The sequence below is a fragment of the Propithecus coquereli genome, unplaced genomic scaffold (genome assembly GCF_000956105.1).
Source record: "Propithecus coquereli isolate 6110/MARCELLA unplaced genomic scaffold, Pcoq_1.0 Scaffold116, whole genome shotgun sequence".
Lineage (NCBI taxonomy): Eukaryota > Metazoa > Chordata > Mammalia > Primates > Indriidae > Propithecus > Propithecus coquereli.
Genome location: NW_012135636.1, coordinates 618,595 through 641,116, shown reverse-complemented (window position 1 = coordinate 641,116; position 22,522 = coordinate 618,595). Strand labels below are relative to the sequence as shown.

Below are 22,522 nucleotides of genomic sequence, written 5' to 3'. Positions count from 1 at the left end.
GAGCATGGGAGCAAGGGCGGATGTCTTCGCTGTGCGCATGCGCCAGGCAACGGCTTGCTTATAGCCGGGGAGACTGGGGTCATGGCGGTTTATGGTTTTCATCGTGAGAGTGAATTGCCTATAGCAAGGAGGGAAAAGGCTTCCTGGGGGCCCAGAGTAGTGATTTGCCTATCGATGTGACCTAAGTAGACCGTCTCTCGTTAGTTTTGACACCTTGCAGCCATTCTGTGTCTGGTTAGACTGCTGGTTTGCTTTCTTCCTAACCTCCTTCCCTGACACTTTCCTTCCTACTTTGGAGGGAGATAGATTGCAGGTGCACTAAGTAGCAGCAGCCGCTAAATTTAGGCACTGAAGGGACCGGATTCAAGTAGCCACTGGAAAGAACAGAATTTTCTTCTAGTTGGGCAATATTTTCCTTTGGCCAGCAGCCCCGACAATTTTTACTCTTAAAAGTGGAACTGAGGTTAAAATATGGGTGATGGGGGAATCCCGAGGTTAAGCGGCTTTGATTGATAAATAAGAGCCAAAGGGGTTGGGCTTATAGCAAGCTAGTGTTGGACGGATTAGTGAGAGTAATCCAAGCAGGCGAGGTAGCTCCGGGAGAACAGCAGGTGGCTTTTCAAATTGTAAAACTGTGCCTATTTTGACTTTACCCCTAGGCACACTCCTGTTTATTGAATATAAAATGCAAAACATGATATTAAACCTCCCGAGGTTTGTGCACCAGGAAGGCCAGATACACCAAGTTTTGTGGTCACTTTAATTCCTGCTGTAAATACTGAAGGAGGGATTCTTAATCTCTTTAATGTAGTTTCTCCTAAACTTTCCATTTTGAAGAAAAAAATTTGTAAGACCCTCATAAGGAAATTTAATATCTCGAGTGTTTTTAAAAAATAAATTTCTATTAACCTGAAAAATAAAATCCCAGACTGAAACATGGCTAAGAAAACAGTAAATGCAAACAGATCTCTGGTACACAGGGTACTTTCCATCGCTGGCTAATTCCGAAGTATACTGATAAAAGTTGTCCTTTACTTCTGGTTCAGGTCCCTACACTCAGGACCAACTTGTCTTGACCTTTTGAGTACTTTTGTTTTCTCAGACTTTGAGAGAGCCTGGTGTACTGTAATTCCTACAGTTTGCCTGAGTGGTCATAGATAAAAAGTTCTTAGCAAGGCTGCTAGGAGGATGAACTCAGTTCCATAGCCTGAACAGCCAGCTACACTGATGTCTCTCAAAGTTAGTTGTCTAGCTGGCCCCTTCTCTGGAGCTTATTCTTCTCTAATTGCCTATGGGATGTTCTCATACTGAGAAACATAACAACTCAAAACTCAACATGTTCAAAACAGAACTCCTTATCTCTTCCCTCTCAAGCCAATTCCTGCCCCTTGTATCATGCTTTCCAGGTCCTCAGAGCCAAAACCTTGTAGCAGTCTTAATTCCTTAACACTTCCCCACTCTGCCTCCATACACTCTTGATCTCCCTTATTCTGCTCACTTTGTTCACTGTTTATTGTCTCCCCTCACCCCCAATCTAAGCTCTGTGAGGGCAAGGATCTTCGTTTTGTTCAATGATATAACTCAGGCAACTTGAATAACTTCTCACATATATTAAGTGCTCAATTAATATTAGTTGAATGAATGAATCCCTTATAGCATAGGAGTTAGAGTGCATCCCTTTCTATTTAAACCTGAATTTAAATTCCATCTGTGACAGTTACTAGATCTGTGGACCCTATGCAGCCTCCCTAAGTCTGGATTCCCTTATCTGTTAAATTTGGAGAATAAGATATACTTTATGGGGGCCATTGTGAAGATTAAATGAGAAAAGGCAAAGAAGTTCTAAACAAAGTACTTAGCATATAATAAGCACTTATCAAATGGTGGCTGTTTTATTATTGTTGCCTTTCTATTTGGTGAGTTACTGAATGCTGTTGATTATTCCTATGGAATTATTCTGCCTGCCTGCTTTTCATTCTCGTTTTCACTGTCCAAATTTAGACCCTTTTTACATTTACTCTGGCACAGTAGAGTCTCTTCTTGTGGAAACATCTTTTTAGAGCAAGATCCCATTAGATTGCTTCTCTGCCTAGATTCCTTTGGGCTCCTCACTACTGAATAAAATCTAGTCTCTAGGTTAGTGTTGAAGCTGTCTACAAGTTGACCTCTACCTATCTTTTCCAACTTCCCTTCTACTTCATCCTCCTATTTTTATTCAAAGGCTACATTCCACAGCACTGCTTGGATCTGCACTGCCTGATCACACCTCAAACTCCTCCATACCCTTATCTCTCTTGTAAGGACCACCACATTCCCATCTCCTCTCCTAAGAAGCTCAAATCTGCTAGTCTATCTCTTTCTCCCCTATATGTCCATTGCATATAATTTGAATCTTTTATTAACCCGAACCAAAGGAAATGGCCATTTTGTAGGTCAAATATTGGCAATTAAATGCTTTAACTTAAAGAATTATGTGTCTGGGCTTCACCAAAGATTGGCAGGGCAGAGGCAGGGTACTTTTCATCTCTGTACTCTCCATTACCCCACGCCCATGGCTTGCCTCATACGAGTTCAATAAATAACTGTTAAGTGGAACTGAAAACTGTAGAAAGAAAGGGAACAACTGAGGAATGTTTTCATAGCTGCAAGCCTTTGCTTCCCATATAGACATGGCTCTGAATGTTCACTGCCTTGCAGTAGATGAGGTATTTCAAATCACACGCAATGCAGGCTGTGAGAATTATTTCACACATTCAAACAAATCTTGACCCCTTCTTGAAGTTGCATTTAAGGTGGGCCCTGAAGGAGGCATGGGATTTTAGGATGGTATGTGTGTGTGTGTGTGTGTATACATATATATATATATTTTTTTTGAGACAGAGTCTCGCTTTGTTGCCTGGGCTAGAGTGCCATGGCGTCAGCTTAGCTCACAGCAACCTCAAACTCCTGGGCTCAAGCAATCCTCCTGCCTCCACCTCCCAAGTAGCTGGGACTAGAGGCATGCGCCACCATGCCCGGCTAATTTTTTCTATTTTTAGTATTGCTATTTTAAGAGATGGGGGTCTTGCTCTTGCTCACGTTGGTCTTGAACTCCTGATCGCAAGCCATCCTCCCTCGTCAGCCCCCCAGAGTGCTAGGATTACAGGCATGAGCCATCATGCCTGGCCTTAGCATGGTATATACATTTTAATATTCTTAAGGATACCTCCTGGAAGGAATCGACTTTATTTTCCATACGAACATAAATTGAAAGCTAGAATTAGAACCTCAGGCTCCTTGAGGGCTATGGCCACATTTGCTTTGCTCACCAGTGTATCAATACCAAATGGTTCCTAGTATGAAATAAACACTCAGCATTCATTAAATGTGCATTCTATTTGGGTTTCCTATTTATGCTGGATTGTTTTTCTTTATTAGAAAAGATTTGTGGCTGGGCTTGGTGGCTTATATCTGTAACCCTAGCACTTTGGGAGGCCAAGATAGGAGGATTGCTTGAGACCAGCCTGAGCAACATAGCAAGACCCTATTTCTACAAAAAAAAAAAAAAAAAAAAAAGATTTGTGATTAAATGAGAAATCCGAATTCAATCCCCTAAAAGTTCAGAGATTTTACATTAGAATTTGAGATTTTTCCACATAGGCAAATGAATTCCTCTGGGAATCTTTCAGAAAGACAAAACCCTTGCTGATTCCATTATAATGGGAAATCCCCTGGCAGCAGGCTTCATGAATATGTGCCATTGGGTGCCAGGCAGCAGCTAAACTACTCACCCAGATGGACTTTCCCCTGAGTTGGGGAGCTTTCACGAAAGTCTGGGTACCAACACTCCAGTAGCTTTAACACAAGCCTGTGGGGCAGAATTGCTATGTCTGTGTGGAAACTTTGATCTTCCTCTCTGTGGGGCCACCAAGTTAGACTTTTTGAAATGACTTTCTGGTTTTTTGAAAAGTTTTAGAGATGACTTGACATCTCATGAGTCTTGGAAAATCTCCTGGGGGCCTCCGTTTGGCAAGGCCCACATTCTCCCCTGGGGGTGGAGGTAGGTGGAAGGTAGGGGGTACCCACCGGGCAAAGGTATGAAGTGGCAGCGTAGATTCCCAGTGACTGAAAACATCCTGCATCACATGGCGTTTGAAGGCAAGATAAGAATTTAGCTCCTGGCTTAAGATGCTCTGTTGGCAGTTTCAGTGAGGCAAGGAATAGAAAAATGAACCCTGTGTTTCTTTTCCATATGATATCAGCAGGAGTTGAAACACAATGCTCTGTGAATGGGCCACTGGTAATAGAGTATCTCAGGACAGTTGGGATTTCCTGATGTTAAGAGGCCCCAGAGGGCAGCTTTGGCAAGGACAGAGCTAGGGATGTAGCAGCCCTGGGAAACAGTGAGAGGGAGGTAGGGCTCTGCCCAGCTCTCTGGCCAGACATTCACCAATCCAGAACTTCCTCAGAGGACTTGCTGAGGGCAAGAACCTGGTTCTATTTGTATCTTTCCTTTTTTTTTTTTCAGACAGGGTCTTGCTCTGTTGCCTGGGCTAGAGTGCAGTGGCATCGCTTTTGGGCTCAAGTGATCCTCCTGCCTCAGCCTCCCAAGTAGCTGGCACTAGTAGGCATGCCACCATGCCTGGCTGATGTTTCTGTTTTTTTGTAGAGATGGGGGGGGGTCTCATTATGTTCCTCAGGCTGGTCTCGAACTCCTGGTCTCAAGTGATCCTCCTGCCTTGGCCTCCCAAAGTGCTGGGATTACAGGTGTGAGCCATCCAGCCTGGCACATTCTTTTGTTTTTTTTCTCAGACCAATCTCAGTCCTGTATTTCTTCCTGCACCCTAGTAGCTATGGTTGCTACCAAGGACCTCAGTCATTTTGGATGAGTCTTGGGGAAGGAGAAAAGGGCGATTTCTCTATATTCTAGTTATATCATTTATGGGTAAAGAAGGGACAAATGGGGCACCAAATGTGGGATGCAGTGTGACTTCTGTGACTTACACGAGGCAAATTGGTCATGCTTTACTCATTAGCCCTTCAAACCCCTTAACTGACCAAATTCCAATAAAGCAACACTCCTCAGCCCCTTGTCCATAACATCTAGTGTGGACATCGAGTAGGATGTTCCTAACATCACCCTCTAGCACCAATGGTGGGTGCAAGACAGTGTCTCTGTCAACATAGCAGTCACATAGCTCTCATTATTTCCCTTCTGTGCCATTCTCTTCCTTACCAGTCAATATAATTCTATGCCTGGATTCTCTCAGCCATTCTCCAGAATGATAAATGTTGTCCTTTGGTTTGAGAGGGAATTAACTTGTATCAGCTCAACCAAAGGACATTTAAATACAATTATCCATTAACCTTTCTACAGAGCCAAAATCTTTAGCTTTTCAGTTCACCCTTGATTTTTAGCTAAAACAACTTCACTATTATCCTCTTAAAACTTTTGATGTTTCTTTTGTTTTTCCAAACTCTTCTTAAATGAAGACCCAATGCTCAGCTGATCTCTTGTTTCTGGAAGCCAAGGACTTTGAGAAACACTGAGAATTCTCATGGGTCTCCCCAGAATACTGGAAGAGGCAATGGAAGACCCCAGCTGGCTTGGGCTTAACCGTTGGTGGTTTTAACACACAACTTCCCCTTAGGCATGATAACACAGGAAATTCTTCACAGCTTGAGAACAGCAAATGTCCCAGTGAAAAATAAGATGGGGAAGAGAAAGGGAAGGTCCTGAGCTTTGATCATGGTGAGGCTGTGCCATGAGTGTCAGACGCACTGGGTTTGAATCTGAAGCCTTGCCACAGGCTACCTGGTGATCATGACCTCAGTTTCTTCTTTTTTCAAACACTGTGAGCATGCAGTACTCACTTTAAAGGCATAGAGTAGGCCGGGCGCGGTGGCTCACGCCTGTAATCCTAGCTCTCTGGGAGGCCAACGCAGGTGGATTGTTTGAGCTCAGGAGCTCGAAACCAGCCTGAGCAAGAGCGAGACCCCGTCTCTACTAAAATTGAAAAAATTAGCCGGGCATGGTGGCACATGCCTGTAGTCCCAGCTACTCAGGAGGCTGAGGCAGGAGGATCGCTTGAGCCCAGGAGTTTGAGGTTGCTGTGAGTGAGGATGACGCCATGGCACTCTAGCCCAGGCAACAGAGTGAGACTCTGTCTCAAAAAAAAAAAAAAAGGCATAGAGTAAAATATATTAACCACTACAGTGAAAATAAGCTATCTGCGAGTAGACTTGAACTCAGCTTCTCTTTGTATAAGGAGGGGCTTGGGTGAATAAGGCCTGGATTTTGGGTCATTTTGACCTATCCCTAGTAAAGAATAAAAGCAAGTACATACTGCATGGGCCTGCCCTGTACACTGCTATTATTCAGAAGTGAAACTTAGTCTGTCCTCTTAATTTGGAAAGCAGCCAATTCTTTTATCTACCCTGTCCACACTCATGTAGCCTCACTGTGAATGTAGATGGGGGATAGGAATCAATCGGTTCACTGAGATTTTCCTACCCATGGTGTTTCCCTCCATATTGGAATCTTTATGAATCTTAGACTTTGTGTACTCTTTTCTCCACGCCCCCCTGATCAGGTGGGGAAATGGAGGTGCAGGGGTTGGCCAGGCACCGAGAGAGTGAGTCAAGAGCAGAGAGGAAATAAGACTCAACAGCCTTCCCTTTAGCCTAGAGACACTTCCTCTTCCTTGAGGTTTCCTAATTGGCTTCCTCTAATTCCTATTTTCTTACCACAGAATTAAGTCATCTCTAATGCTCAGAATGAACCAAGTTCTCTTGGGGTAATTGGAGAGAGGGAGAGAGAGAGAACACAAATGAAGTTTTTCATTATTTTAACCAATATTTCAGTCACTAAGTTAGGAACTAGTTTTTGAGAATACAGTTATTGATGGGAAAGCAAGATAGTACTCCAGTTTTATATTCTACTTGCTTTAAAATGACTTCATGGCCCTCAGCTGGGATCCCCACACTTCACCCAAAGTGCATTTCATCCATAGTGGTGAAACAAAGGCAAATTTCAAAAATCAACCACAGACAGCAGATTTAGACATTAAAACATTCCAAAGATTAAAAACCCTTGGATGATGTCTTACAAGTGCATACCAAGTTTTATTCCAGTTACCACAGTGCCATGTACATAGTAGATCCTTAATAGATAAATCTTTAATTCACTTAAGATATGGTATGATTATAGAGGGTAGCACTGAGAGGTTAACATTCTTTTTTGAGGATCAGTGTGGCATCAGACACCATAGACTAAGTTCCTGCTTAGCCAGCTCACACACAAAATACCAAGGAGCAAGAGGGGAATTCACTTGAAGGAGAAGTGGGTATTAGAGGTAAAAATCAACAAGACATTTTCAAACAACTTCTCCAAAGTAATTTATTATTTATTTATTTGAGACAGAGTCTTGCTCTGTTACCCAGGCTAGAGTGCTGTGGTGTCAGCCTAGCTCACAGCAACCTCGAACTTCTGGGCTCAAGTGATCCTCCTGCCTCTGCCTCCCAAGTAGCTGGGACTATAGGCATGCACCACCACACCCAGGTCTTGCTCTTGCTCAGGCTGGTCTGCAACTCCTGAGCTCAAGCTATGCTCCCGCCTTGGCCTCCTAGAGTGCTAGGATTACAGGTGTGAGCCACCTCGCCCGGCCTCCAAAGTAATTTAACAACATTTATTGAGCCACTTCTAAGAGCAAGAACCTGGGCTAGCTGCACTGGGAGACACACAGATGAACTAATTGGGGTTCCCACCAGAATTCAGTGGGGAAGATGAAACATGAATGAAAGCAAAGCTAGCACAAGGCAGTTTGTGATATATAAGAAAGAGTGTAACAGAGCACTGCCGATGAGGAAATGACCTTAGATGCAGATGGGCCAGAAGGAATGTTAAGACTGCTTGCTGGAAGAAGTCTACCCAAGCTCAGCCTGGGAAGACAGGGAAGATTCTAACAGGTGGTTAGATGTTAGGCGCAGTGTGGGAGGTATCACAGTGCAAGATGGAGTGAGAGTGGCATGAACAGAGAAGCAGAGGAAGGGAAAAAGTGCCTGTGCTTAGAGTAAGCTAGGCAATGGGCTAGCTTGACTAGGACACAAAATATTCTGGATTGGGGTACAAATGAAGAGAGGAGGCTGAATGCTAAGCTAAGGAATTTATGCTCTACTTGGAAGGAAATGGGGAGACATTTAACTTTTTTTTTTTATACAAGGTTTTGCTCTGTCACCCAGGCTAGAGTGCAGTGGCATCAGCACAGCTCACTGCAACCTCCAGCTCTTGGGCTCCAGCCATCCTCCTGCCTCAGCCTCCCTAGTACCTGGGACTACAGGCGGGTAGCACCATGCCCAGCTAATTTTTGTACTTTTTTGTAGAGACAGGGTCTTGCTCTTGCTTAGGCTGGTCTTAAACTCCTGGCCTCAAGCAATCCTCCTGCCTTAGCCTCCCAAAGTACTAGGATTACAGGCGTAAGCCACGGCGACCGGCCAGACACTTAATTTTTTTGAGCAAGGAGAGTGGCGTGATTACAATTATGTTTTGGGTTGGGAGTGGTGGCTCACGCCTGTAACCCTAGCACTTTGGGAGGTCTGAGTGGGAGGAATGCTTTAGGCCAGGAGTTAGAGACAAACCTGAGGAGACCCTGTCTCTACAAAAATAGAAAAATTAGCCAGGCATGGTGGCATGCCTGTAGTCCCAGCTACTTGGGAGGCTAAGGCAGAAGGATCACTTGAACCCACGAGTTTGAAGCTGCAATGAGCTATGATGCTGCCACTGCATTCTAGCTCCAGTGACAGAGCAAAGACCCTGTCTTGAAAAAAAAATTAATACATTATTCATAGCACCACTATTTGTAACAGGCAAAAAGTGGAAGCTATCCAATGCCCATCAACAGTAGAATGGATAAATTGTGGTAAATTCATGCTATAGAACATTATATAGTAATGAAATGAATGAAATACAACTACATGCAACTATATGGGTGAACCTTACATGTTGAATGAAAGAAGCCAGATACAAAAGAGCACATCCTGAATGATTCCATTTATATAAAGTGTAAAACACACAAAATGAATCTGTACCATTAGAAGACTAGATAGTGGTTACCTTTGTTGGGGTAAGAAATGATGAAAGGGGGCCTAAGAGAGCTTCTGAATGCAATGAACAGATTGTGATATGACTTGATTTTTTTTCTCCACTCTTCCTTTGATTTTTCCTCCCTTTAGGTGAAAACTCTGGCAGGTCCCATTACTTCTCTGTTCCTCCTAGATAATACACAGTATTAAGATCACTTCAACAAATGCACACACAATTCCAAAATTAGAGTATCCACTTCTATAACAATGAAAATTCCAAACAGTGTTGTATCATTTCTACTCCACCAGCTCAGGTTGGCTTCAGACTGAAGCCTCCAGTAGAGAAGGGGTGGGGGTATGGATGGCCTTTCCTCTTTAATCACTGCTGGCTCAATTCCTCCCCCACTAGCTGACTGTTATTTTGCTCTAGCAAAGGTAGATGATGAGCAGTGGAAGGTTAGGATGAGGAGGAGAGGTGAGGGTGGGTGGCTTAATGCTGTCTAGGTCCAGCAGATGTTTAAAGCTTGTTTCTCTAGTGAGCCTGGCAGACGGTTAAAGCTGATGCTTCCTCTCTTGGCCGCTTTTCTAGGCTCTTTAGTGGTTCTCTGCTGGGCCCATATCTTTATTTCTAGGTGGCCACTTGCAGCACTTTCCTCAACCCCTGGGCATCCAGAGCTCCCCTCCAACCCAAGACAACTCCAAGGCAGCTCTCTCCCTACCTGTCTGGTCCCTATATGGCCTTCAGGAAACACGCAGTACAGTCCCATTTCAAGGCAGCAGTCCTCTTTGGCTCCTATTCCAGTGACCCTGGTCAACCCTTCTCTGTCACCCTTTAGATTCCCAGGCAGAGGCAGGACCCATCTACAGTGGCTTTAGCTTTCTCAGGCACCACCTCTCTGTGTGCTCTGTACTGTAGAAGGTGCCCCAAGTCCTCATATTGAGACATCTTTCCTGGAGTCTTGGGGTCAGAGGGCACCCAAGAAAACCAGAGCATGGAAATGGCTGTCTCCAAAGAAACACCTTTATCATTCTCTTTCCTCTGATTCCTTTATATCTTTGGCCTGGCTGAGGGGGTCAGGATTCATGAGGCAAATCCTTTTTCATTCTTTTTGCAAATTCTGCATATGGGTGTCTGCCTCACACTCACCTGGGAATCTTGGAATCTAATGTATTTGTACCTTAGTAGAAACTGAAGCAGGAAGAGTTCCAGTCTAATACTCTATTATACATATTGTAAAAATTTCAGACTGTGCAGAAGATGAAGAGAAAGTAAAAATCATCTATAATCCCAAAACCCAGAGAGATACCTACTAAACATTTTGAAATCAATAAACTGTTATTCCTTTCAGACATTCTCCTCCAAGTATCTTCTTTCCTTCCTTCCTATTAAAAAAATGGGATCATACTAGACATACCATTTTGTAGCTGCTTTTTCATTTATTCCATGCCAACACACAAAGTATCATTTTTTTTCTTTTTTTTTGAGACAGAGTCTCACTCTGTTGCCCGGGTTAGAGTGCCGTGGCTTCAGCCTAGCTCACAGCAACCTCAAACTGCTGGGCTCAAGCGATCCTCCTGCCTCAGCCTCCCGAGTAGCTGAGACTACAGGCATGTGCCACCATGCCCGGCTAATTTTTTATATATATATTTTTAGTTGTCCAGATCATTTCTTTCTATTTTTAGTAGAGATGGGGTCTCGCTCTTGCTCAGGCTGGTCTCAAACTCCTGACCTTGAGCAATCTACCCGCCTCGGCCTCCCAGAGTGCTAGGATTACAGGCGTGAGCCACCGCGCCCGGCCCATTTTTTTTTCTTGAGACAGAGTCTCACAATGTCCCCCAGGCTAGAGTGCAGTGGTGTCATCATAGCTCACTGCGACTTCAAACTCCGGGGCTTAAACGATCCTCCTGCCTCGGCCTCCCGAGCCGCTGGGACTACACCTGGCTAATTAGCACCACATCTGGCTAATTTTTCTATTTTTAGTAGAGATGAGGTCTCGCTGTTGCTCAGGCTGGCCTTGAACTCCTGAGCTCAAGCAATCTTCCTGCCTTGGCCTCCCAGAGTATTAGGATTACAAGTATCAGCGAGGAATGCTTTAGGCCAGGAGTTAGAGACAAACCTGAGGAGACCCTGTCTCTACAAAAATAGAAAAATTAGCCAGGCATGGTGGCATGCCTGTAGTCCCAGCTACTCGGTAGGCTGAGGCAGTAGGATTGCTTGAGCCTAGGAGTTTGAGGCTACTATGAGCTAGGCTAATACCACGCCACCCTAGCCCGGGCAACACAGTAAGACTCTGTCTCCAAAAAAAAGGGAAAAAATAAAATTGTTTATTTATTTCTTCCTTCCCTTGTTTCGAACATTTAGTTACTTCCAATTTTATTATTAACATTATCAATAACACTATTATGAATGAGTGAGTTGTATTCAAGGTGGTCGAGTCCGAGTGTTCAAAGGCTATTCAGGTGAAGATGCTCAGCTGCAAATGTGGAATTGGAAAGAAACTATGGGTAGGGATGGCTCCTTCCTTTGAGAAGTTTGCTGTGAAACTATCCCTGGGGAAGTACAGTTTTGTCAGGCCAGAAGCCTAAAGGTATTTGTAAGTAGATGGGAAAAAGCCAGTGGAAAGAGATTAACTGAGAGAAGAAGATCCCAACTAAGCAAAAAGGGACAGTATGGATGCAGGTAGAAAAAGTAACTCAGGAAGGAAAAAGGAGAAAAGATTCAGGATAGGAAAGTTATTGGAAAGGGCAAACATTGCTGAAGAGGCTCATAAAGATGGCTTTTAGTTTCTGGTTAAGTCTCTCCTAAGAGTGAGAATGGTGAGGTTATGACTCAGGACTTAGAATCACAAGTGTTGTTTTATTACTATTTTTTAAAATAATCATGGAGCTCCCATTGAGACCCTTCCTACTCAAATTAAGGTCTTAGCATTGGCATGCCCAGGCACGCCGGACCTGAATCAGAAATGGCATTTTAAGTGGGATCCCCAGGTGGTTCTATGCCCATTAAAGTTTGAGAAGTACTGCTGTGGCCTACCCTCCCCACTTAACACAAAAGGAAGTGGAGGTTCCAGGAGATTAGCTGTTTTTCAAGTTAAGATTGCAAAGGTTGGGAGAGCTCTTTCAGGAAATTAGTGAGAATTCAATGTAAGATATAAGAAAAGACCTTCAAATGGGAGTGAAGTTCCAACGGTATAGTTTTTCTAGCAATACTGAGAAAATGGAATGGTCTGTGGCTACTCAAAATTAGTTTTGGAATTGAAAAAGATAGACACAACAGGGGGTAAAAAAGAATGAAAGAATGTGCACTACTATGGAAGCCATTCCTCATATGAATGCTCTGAGAGGTAGGGTGGGGAGGAAGGCAAGTGAGCCAGATGGGGACAGGCAATAGAGCCCTCCTTGGTGAGGAAGGGACAGGCCTAGGAACAGCTCAAGGAACTGGTGGTTGGGTTGAAGGAGTGAGGCAGGTAAGGAGGTTGTGGTCAAAATGAGGAACTTGAAAGTTTTAAATCCTGAAACTAAAGCTGTTTTAAGTATTCAAAAATGTCCAGGTTGGTCATCTCACAGGGGGATAAAAATTACAAGACCAGCTAGGCATGGTGGTGGGTGCCTATAGTCCCAGCTACTCTGGAGGCTGAGGCAGGAGGATCGCTTGAGCCCAGGAGTTGGAGGCTGTGGTGTGCTACGACTGCACCTGTGAATAACCACTGTACTCCAGCCTGGGCAATATAGTGAGACCCTATCTCTCTTATAAACACAAAGCATGAGACCAGAGTTAAGAAACAACGAGATAAGAATGCGTATGAAGTTGAAATCTCTGGTGACACTGGCAGTGGCAGTGGGAGAAAAATATATTCTGTTGGCATTTATAAAGCACAAACTGTTCAGTACTGATTTCCTCACATAAACTTCCGTTGGTGTGTTAATGAACAAAAAGAATCACATGATTTGCTTTAAAAAAATAAAAAGCTTTTTATCTGTGTAAAGCAGCCATTCCTCCTTAGACTTTCTTTTCAATAACATGGTCTGACCAGAGTTTATTTCTTTAGGAGTTGGAGATCAGAGGCCTTGACTTGGAAAAGACCCATTTCATCAAGGATTTGATCACTCCTGCCAGAAAAAGACTAGGTGCCAAAGGATGTGACCCTTAATTTGAGCCAACGCTATTATCAGGATGACAGCTTCCTGGAACACAAATTTCCTTCTGAACACAAGCAAGCTTTAAGCAGAAGTTTGTGAGTTTACAGCTATGCAAGTAGTATTTTATGGAATACAGCAAAGCCCTAGCTTAAGCTGGCTGCTCCTTCTTATGAATTTACATCATTATGATTAGAATACATGAGGAAGAAGTAGCAGAAGACTATAAGAACATTTCCCAGGCGCTGGCTCCTGAAGATGGTGGAGGGGCAGGCAGAGGCCACCACCTGGGCTGCCTGGTGGCCATCGTGGCCAAACAGGTACTACTGGGGTGAAAGGTGGTGGTTGTGCACTGTAAGGGCATCAACATTTCTGGCAATTTCTACAGAAACAAGTTAAAGTACCTGGCCTTCCTTCGCAAGGAGATGAACACCAACCCGTCCTGTGGTCCCTACCATTTCCAGGCCCCCAGCCATATTTTCTGGCAGATTGTGGAGGGCATGCTGCCCTATAGGACCAAGCGAGGCCAGGCTGCTCTGGACTGTCTCAAGGTGTTTGATGGGATGCCACCACCCTATGACAAGAAAAAGTGGGTGGTGGTTCCTGCTGCCCTCAAGGTTGTGCGTCTGAAGCCTATAAGAAAATTTGCCTACCTGGGGCGCCTGGCTCACGAGACTGGCTGGAAGTACCAGGCAATGACAGACACCCTGGAGAAGAGGAAGGAGAAGGCCAAGATCCACTACTGGAAGAAAAAACAGCTCATGAGTCTACGGAAACAGGCCGAAAAGAATGTGGAGAAGAAAACTGACAAATACACAGAGATCCTCAAGACCCATGGATTCCTGGTCTGAGCCCAACACAGACTTTATTCCTTAAAAAAAAAAAAAAAAAAAAAAAGACTATAAGAACAAGGAAAAGTTTTCATTCTCTGTCAGGTGAAAAAAAAATGTTACAAGAGAGTTTATAGAGAATGATACTTTTTAAAAAAGTGGGTATATATGTACAGAAAAATAGGCATATGTATGTATGAAAACTTAATAGCAATACATTGCTCACCTATGGAATAGAGGATAGAAAAAATGTAGCTTTGGATTCTAGGGCAAGGTCATTGAAAAGAGGAAGAAAATATAAGAATGATTTATTTCAAAGAATTAGTAATACAGTACAACTTAAGCAACAAATCGGAGCAAGGGACTTACTTTTCCGAAGACCTGCTGTAGCCATCTCCAAAGAAATCTATTTCAACAGGTGGAGGCTTCATCCCATTCTCCCAGCCTAGGACACTGCTCCAGCAGAGCCACAGACAGAACTGTCAGGGAATTCCATTGGCACCCTCAGGACACTGACATTCTCTGTTCTGATGCAGTCATAGAAAGCACAAGAAACCTCTTTTACAGATGTGAACCAAATAATGTTCTAGTCCAGCTGAGAGTGATGAGACAATCTGATCTTAACTCATTAAAATGAATGTCTAACATATTAGAAATTAAAGCCCCTACCAATGATTTCTCAAATATTTGTTTCTTGGGCTGGCTTTTAAATAGCACCAAAGAGATGATTGGGTAGTCATTTTAACGTGGTTGAAATTAATCTTCTACACCAAATTTCTTGTCAGAAGTTACAAAAAATCTTCATATGTCACTGCTATTTATAACACGTTATCATGATTATCTTAGTAACTCAATTCATTGATAAGCATATACTCGTAAGGGCACTTTAGTAGCAAAACAAACTATTTTTAGCTGCTATTGGTGACTAGATAATTGTCTTCCTGTTTATTTCAATTCCCACTTGAAAGCAAGTTGTGTATGTAGTAGAGTCTCTGGAAGCACTGGTCAGATCAAATACTGCCAGCAAAGAACAAACTTGGGTAGAGAGTGCTTCAGGGAATTATGAAACAGCATAAAATGGAGATGAGGAAAGAAAATTAGAGATTATTTCTCAAATTTATTGTATTTGCTCATCTGTGCTCTTGTCTCTTATATTTTCTTTCATCCCACTATTTTCTTTGGCTTCCTCTAGGTAGATATCTGAATGGCACTCCCTATGTTTACACAGCATAGACAAAGCAGACTGCTTGTCATAGGCTGGGACAGGGCAGGGAAAAGCTGGTTTTCCTTTTTCATCCTCCTAAGTGCCTTTTACTAATTTCCTTTCTTATTCTCGCTCCCCTCCTGCTTCCCCTAGCTACTGGGCTATACAGATGCCTCATTTCCCTACTCCTCATTCTCTCATGTAGTTTCCACCTAGGGTTGCCAGACTTAACAAATTAAAATACAGGATGTCCAGTTAAATGTGAATTTTGGATAGACAATGAATATTTTTAGTATAAGTATGTTCCTGCAATACTTGGGATATACTTAGACTAAACATTATTTGTTATTTATCTAAAATTCACATTTAACTGGGAGTCCTATATTTTATCTGGAAGCCCTACTCCTTGCGTGTGGGCAACAGGAGGCTTTAGCAGCTACCTTGTCCCCATTACTGAGAATTCTATCTGCTTTAGTTCCAGCCTTAAAAGAATGCTCACATCTAAATACCATCATTTCATCACCGTGGTCTGTGTTCCCATACTCCCTGTCATTTCCATCAGGGCTCCCTTACACATTTTTCACGCTGAATTCTGAATTGATAAAGGATGGGCAAGTTACCAGATCTGGACTCCATTTAGCTTTGCACCTGACTGCCTTGATAATTTTGATTTTTAGCAAATGAAGATAAGACTGACTGTGATGGAGCAGAATTCAGGTGCCTATATGGCACCCTAGGTGGAAATTACATGAGAGAATGAGGAATAGGGAAATGAGGCATTTATATAGCCCAGTAGCTACAGGAAGCAGGAGGGGAGCAAGAATAAGAAAGGAAGTTAGTAAAAGGCACTTAGGAGGATGAAAAAGGAAAACCAGCTTTTCCCTGTCCTGTGCCAGCCAATGACAAGCAGTCTGCTTGGTCTATGCTGTGTAAACATAGGGAGTGCCGTTCAGATATCTACCTAGAGGAAGCCAAAGAAAATAGTGGGATGAAAGAAAATATAAGAGACAAGAGCACCTTTCCTTTCCATTCTTGCTTTAGAATGAAGCTATCAGGGAAGAAGAGATCTAATGTTGAATATATATCAGACATTTTATAGTACCTTAAGACAGTTAAAATAAAGTGATAAATCTGCTAGAGGACCAAGGAAACAGTAATTATATTTAAGTGCAAACTTGAAGAGAAAAATCAATTTCATATGAAGAACAAGCCACCTCAGATGAGGTGGTCCCAAGAGAGCCCTAGAGAATCAACTCGGGCTTTTCCCTTGAGATTTTCTCTTTACTGAGTCTGAGAACAGCAGGAGGAAAAGATAGTTTAAATTCAGGAGCATGCCAGAGGGAAGCACGAAGTACTTTAGAAATACTTTCAAGTGGCAGAGTCAATGCCCTTCCAAAGCTTCATTATTCATAACTGACTTTAAAGACACTAACAATCCAGAACATTTTTTTTTTCTTTTTTGAGATGAGGTCTCACTCTGTTGCCCTGGCTAGCGTGCAGTGGCGTCATCACAGCTCACTGCAACCTCAAACTCCTGGACTAAGCAATCCTGCGGCAGCCTCCCAGAGTGCTAGGATTACAGGCATGAGACACTGAGGTCAGCCCAGAACATAGCTTTTTAAACAATGACTTCTTTTCATTGTGTCCTGGTCCTTGCTTGACAGGTAGCTTTTGTTTCACTCAAGTGATCAGAACACAAACGGCAGCCTAAGTGTTTGGTACCAGCTGCTTTCCTTCAAAGAATCCCTGCACTCCCCAAGGTCACTGTGGCAGTGCATCTTAGTCTGAGCAGCCCTAGAATGGGTCCCACCCCTGGACAGAGGACAGATGCATTCAATTTATCTCAAACAGAAGTTAGGGCTTTGTTTCTGAATGGTATTAAAGAGTTTTTTAAAAATGTAATTTCCACAACGTTCTACACTGGTGAGCCATTCGGGATACTTGGGCCCTTAAAGAAGTACTCCATTGTTCCCCTCCTCTCACTCTTTTCCCCCTTTGTCTTATGTGGCTAACAACAAAGTTTCTAAATCTAAATATGGTATGTGCTACCATTCAGTCTGAGTTTTTATGAATTACTCTAGCCTAAATCAGTGTCCAGAGACAATATTTGGGAATCAGAAGAGGCGGCTTACAGCTGAAATGTTTGCACTAACTAGCTGTGGGACTCAGGGAAACCTTGTCATCTTTCTGGATCTGTTCCTTATCTCGAAAATGTGACTCTTGATCTTTATGTTCGTCAAGGTTTATTCCTGCTCTGAAGTTCTAGGATTCTTCTTGTATCTGCCCCCATCTCTATGTGTGCTCCTTCTTGGGAATTTGCATTAAGCTTTTAGATGAGCTTAATAAATGCTTTTTTCTACTTAAAATTTTTTTTTTCTTAAAACTAGTATAGTTCCTTAAAAAAGTTTAGCTTGCTTAGTGCACAGTTTTCTAAGTATGTAGTTCAGGAAATTTAGAAAATAAGCAGATTGCGCCAGGCGCGGTGGCTCACGCCTGTAATCCTAGCTCTCTGGGAGGCCGAGGCGGGAGGATAACGCGGGGTGAGAAGTTCAAAACCAGCCTGAGCAAGAGCGAGACCCCGTCTCTACTAAAATTAGAAAGAAATTAATTGGACAACTAAAAATATATAGAAAAAATTAGCCGGGCATGGTGGCGCATGCCTGTAGTCCCAGCTACTCAGGAGGCTGAGGCAGTAGGATCGCTTGAGCCCAGGAGTTTGAGGTTGCTGTGAGCTAGGATGACGCCATGGCACTCTAGCCCGGGCAACACAGTGAGACTCTGGTCTCAAAAAAAAAAAAGAAAATAAGCAGATTGGATTTATGAGAGGTTTCTGATTCTCAGTATCTTTTAATGCTCTCAGTTTATCAAACATTTTCTTGGAGAGCTCTTTTGTGTAGGTGTATAGTAACGCTGAATCTGGCAAACGGGTCAGAAGATCAAACAGTCCCTCCTTGGATTTTCCTGAATTGTCTCTCTGTGCATAATACACAGCCTATTTCTATACATTATACAGTTTTATGTAAATGAATCATTGTTTATGTAAATAATTATCTTTTTTTATGTTAACGTACTTTTTTGAGGTTTATTGTCATAAATGTAAATGCGTCAATTTTAAATATTTAGTGTGATGAATTTTAACTAATGTACACATATTCCTATGCTTCCATTCATTACCCACATCAATATATAGAACTTTCCATCACTCGTGGAAAGTTCTCTCACTGCCCCTTCCTCAGGCAATTACTATTCTGGTTTTTATCGCCACAGATTAGTTCTGCCTGCTCTTGAATATTATGTCATATAGTATGTATGGGTAAGGAAAGAACTGTCATAAAGGGGTACAGACATGAATATTTTCAGCTGAAATCAAGGGCCAGTAAGGTGTAAGCTGGCTAGCAAGTAGGTAAAAGAGAAAGGCAACAATGAAAACTTAATCACTTTGTTAAACTAAGTCAAACTTGATTAAATGAAAAAAATTTGTATACTTTATGAAGTTCTTATACTGAATAATGTAATTAATAGTGCTCACAAAATGTGGAGCCAATTTGGAAAAGGAATTATAGAATGAAGAAGAAACTATTATAGTCTAAAGAGAAGTGACTGCCCCCTCTTTTCCAACCCAAATCACTGGACGATAAACAGTTAAAAGTTGCTAGTGAGCCTTTGCTATTTTGGCCAATTTATCACAGAGCACCATAAATGATTCCATGTGGGTAGAGGATAACATATAGAGAATGAGACTATGTCAGAGATGGAAGAAGGGGTTTAGAAACAACATGAGTAGCCCAGGGCCAGAAGGATTCGTCCTACTATTGGTGGGCCTGGAAGGTGAGGTCACAAGTAGCAAAATGGATACCAGAAGCACTACTTGTCACCCAAGCTAAGTGGAATAGTTGGTCCAATAGGAAAAATGCAGGCTTCATTCTGCACTGAGTTCTCCAACTCTGGATAAGCCTCTGAAAATAAATGTTGGGGGAAAAATGCTGCTGGTTATGAAGAAATGTTATATCTCATTTAATTAAAAATCAATTCACTGACATATAAACAAAACAGACAAAACAGTGTTAACAGAATCCTTTTATCTTGAGGAGAGAGGCAATGCCCTAAACAAGCATCAACTTAAGAGCTCTGCTGGCAATCAGGAGAGCACTCAAACACAAATTTAGCATGGGGGTAAAAGTCTTTATGTTTTTCGATGGAGGCAAAGCCATTTGGTTGGCACTTCGTAGGAATATCTTTCCACCAGGTCTTCATCATATGGTATATGCCACGAGTCTCCAGTTGTTTGCACCACTGTGTCATAGCTGAGAATATGCTGTTGAATTGAGAAGAGAACCAAACATTGAGAGTAACACTAAAGAGTTACATGGCCATTTCCTTTTCTTTTCTGAAACTTCTCACTTTTTTGGGGGGGGAGGGTGTTCACTTTTTTTTTTCTTTGAGACAGAGTCTCACTCTGTTGCCCTGGGTAGAGTACAGTGGCATCATCATAGCTCACTGCAACCTCAAACTCCTAAGCTTAAGCAATCCTCCTGCTCTAGCCTCCCGAATAGCTGGGACTACGGGCGCGTGCCAGCGTGCCTGGCTAATTATTTCTATTTTTGGTAGAGATAGGGTCTAGCTCATGCTCAGGCTGGTCTCGAACTTCCGAGCTCAAGCAATCCTCCCATCTCAGCCTCCCAGAGGGCTAGGATTATAGGCATGAGCCACCACGCCCAGCCAGGGAGTTTCATTTTTAAGGTTAAGGACTTTTTATAGGAGCATCACACTTATATGATACAGAATTCCTTTTGTTGCCTTTATCAGTTTTGTGTGTGTGAGTGAAAAATTTCAAATATAGTTGGCCCTCTGTATCTGTGGGTTCCACATCTGTGGATTCAACCAACTGTGGATCAAAAATATTTTTAAAAAACTGCATCTGTACTGAACATGCACAGACTTTATTCCCTAATACAAAAACAACTATTTGTGTAGTATTTACATTGTATTAGGTATTATAAATAATCTAGAGATGATTTAAAGTATATAGGAGGATGTGTGTAGGTTATATGCAAATACTACATCATTTTATATAAGGGGCTTGAACATCTGAGGACTTTGGTCTCCAAGGGATGTCCTGGAACCAATCCCCCACAGATACTAAGGGACAACTATATACAAAAGTAGAGAAATGGTATAATGAACTCCCATGTACCCATTACCTAGCTTTAACCATTATCAACTCATTGCTAATCTGATTTTTTTTTAAAAAAGGAAATCAAAGTGCCATTTGGTTGGCACTTCATAAGAGTATCTTTCCACCAGGTCTTCATCATATATGGTACGTGCCATGAATCTCCAGTTGTTTGCACCACTGTATCATAGCTGCTTTTATTAACGTGCCAGTAGACCTATCCACAATTTGGAAGGGATGATGCATTAATAATCATCATCAAAATGAATTAAAATACAAAGATATCTGAAATGGCTTTACAGTGACATGATGCCTTAATATATTAAGGAAATTGGTTGCTCTCAACTGCTTCTCACTTCATGTTTTTCATAAAGTCTTCTCCTTTCTTGATTGAGGCCTTCAGCTCAGGAATGGCCTTGGCAATCATCTTTTCTTTGAAAGAGGAGACTTTATGGATGCCTAGGTTCTTCTCAATGACCTTTTTTCCCAGCAGTAGCGGTGTGGAAAAATAGGCAGAGTCTGTCTCTTGTGACTTAACAAAGGAACATTCAACAACTCCTTCCTTTCCATTCATTGTATCCACAAGGGAGAAGATGAACTGGCACCAGCATATGCCATGGAGAGGGGGGCAGAGCCTGCATCAGCTTTAGTCTTCACCATCTCCATGCTGGCCTCCTGGATCTACCCAGAGAGAGCTGTCAGCTGCTCCTGGGCAAAGTCCATTTAGGGGGTGCACTGAGAGATCAAGGGGATCATGGTCTTCCCAGCATGGCCACCGAAGACAGGGACGTTGACTCGAGCCGGATCCAAACCCTTCAGGTCAGCAACAAAGGTGTTGGCTCTGATGATGTCCAGGGTTGTCACATCAAAGATTTTATTGCAGTTATATACTCCATGATTCTTGAAAAGTTATGCTGTGATCGGGATGGTGGAGTTAACCGGATTGGTGATAATGCAGATCATGGCTTCAGGGCAATGCCAGGCACAGGCAGCAGTCAGGGTGGCCACAATTGTGGCACTGGTGTTGAACAGGTCACCCCAGGTCATGCCTGGTTTCCTGGGGATTCCCACCAGAATAACCACCACATCTCACCCAGTCTGGTAGCTGTTCAGGTCCGAAGTAGCCTTTCACAGTTGCTCTGGTCTCGATGTGGCTCAGATGTGGCCATTCCAGGTGTACGAGTGATATCATAGAGGGTCAGGTGGCTCACTAAGGGGCTGTTCTTCAGGAAAAGCGAAAGCTTCCCGATTCCTCCGTAAGCCCCTTGCACAGCTACTGTAGCACTATTCTGGGCCACGGTGCTGAAGCTGGCGGGGCGCAGACCAGAAGGTGAAGGTACTGGCAGCGGGCACGTGACTGCAATAGCTAATCTCATTTCATCTACACCCAACTCACTTCCTGGCCCTATCCCCTCAGCAACGATTACTTTGAAGCAAATCTCAGATATATCATTTCTTCTGTAATATTTCAGTATGTATCTTCAAGAGATAAGGACTTATTTTGTAAATGTAAGATCAATACCATTATTATTCTTAAGAATTAATAATTCTTCAAAATCAAATTTGTTTGTTTCCCCAATTGCTATGTATGTGTGTACATATATTTTACAGTTTATTTGTTTGAATAGGAATTGAAAGGTTACTACACATTGTGATAGGTTGAAATGTCTCATATTCACCATGTACAGCATGTTTTGAAATACATACATGTTGCGGAATGGCTAAATTGAGCTAATTAACATATGTATTACTTCACATACTTATCATTTTTTGTGGTGAGAACACTTAAAATCTACTCTACTAGCAATTTTCAGGATGTAACACATTATTATTAATGATAGTCACCATGTTGTACAATAGATCTCTGGAAACTTATTCTTCCTATCTAACTGAAATTTTGTATGGTTTGACCAACATCTCCCCATTCCCTTCACCTCCCCTATACTTTTTTACTATTGGACCATATTTTACCATGGTCAGTGTATTTTTCTGTAGTAACTCACTTTGCATTTTCTCTTTTTGCTTTCACACAAGTTGCATCCTTGTATTATAGGTATTTAATATCTATAATACCTCAATTGAGTTCTCCTTTGAGAACTTTGAGACTTTGCTATAGAA

At 42.5% G+C, this 22,522-nt stretch overlaps 1 protein-coding gene and 2 pseudogenes across 1 annotated transcript in view; 1 reads left to right on the top strand and 2 right to left on the bottom strand.

Moving 5' to 3' along the window:
- Nucleotides 1–13,385: 13,385 nt before the first annotated feature.
- Nucleotides 13,386–14,048, top strand: LOC105821254 (annotated as a pseudogene).
- A 5,245-nt stretch (nucleotides 14,049–19,293) lies between these two features.
- KIAA0391 (KIAA0391 ortholog) overlaps nucleotides 19,294–22,522 on the bottom strand; it is a 152,813-nt gene continuing 149,584 nt past the window's right edge. The window contains exon 8 of the mRNA XM_012658198.1: nucleotides 19,294–19,546. Within this exon, the coding sequence (XP_012513652.1) occupies nucleotides 19,415–19,546 (132 nt within the window). The 3' untranslated portion in view covers nucleotides 19,294–19,414. The remainder of the gene's footprint in view (nucleotides 19,547–22,522) is intronic.
- LOC105821236 lies at nucleotides 20,655–21,780 on the bottom strand (annotated as a pseudogene).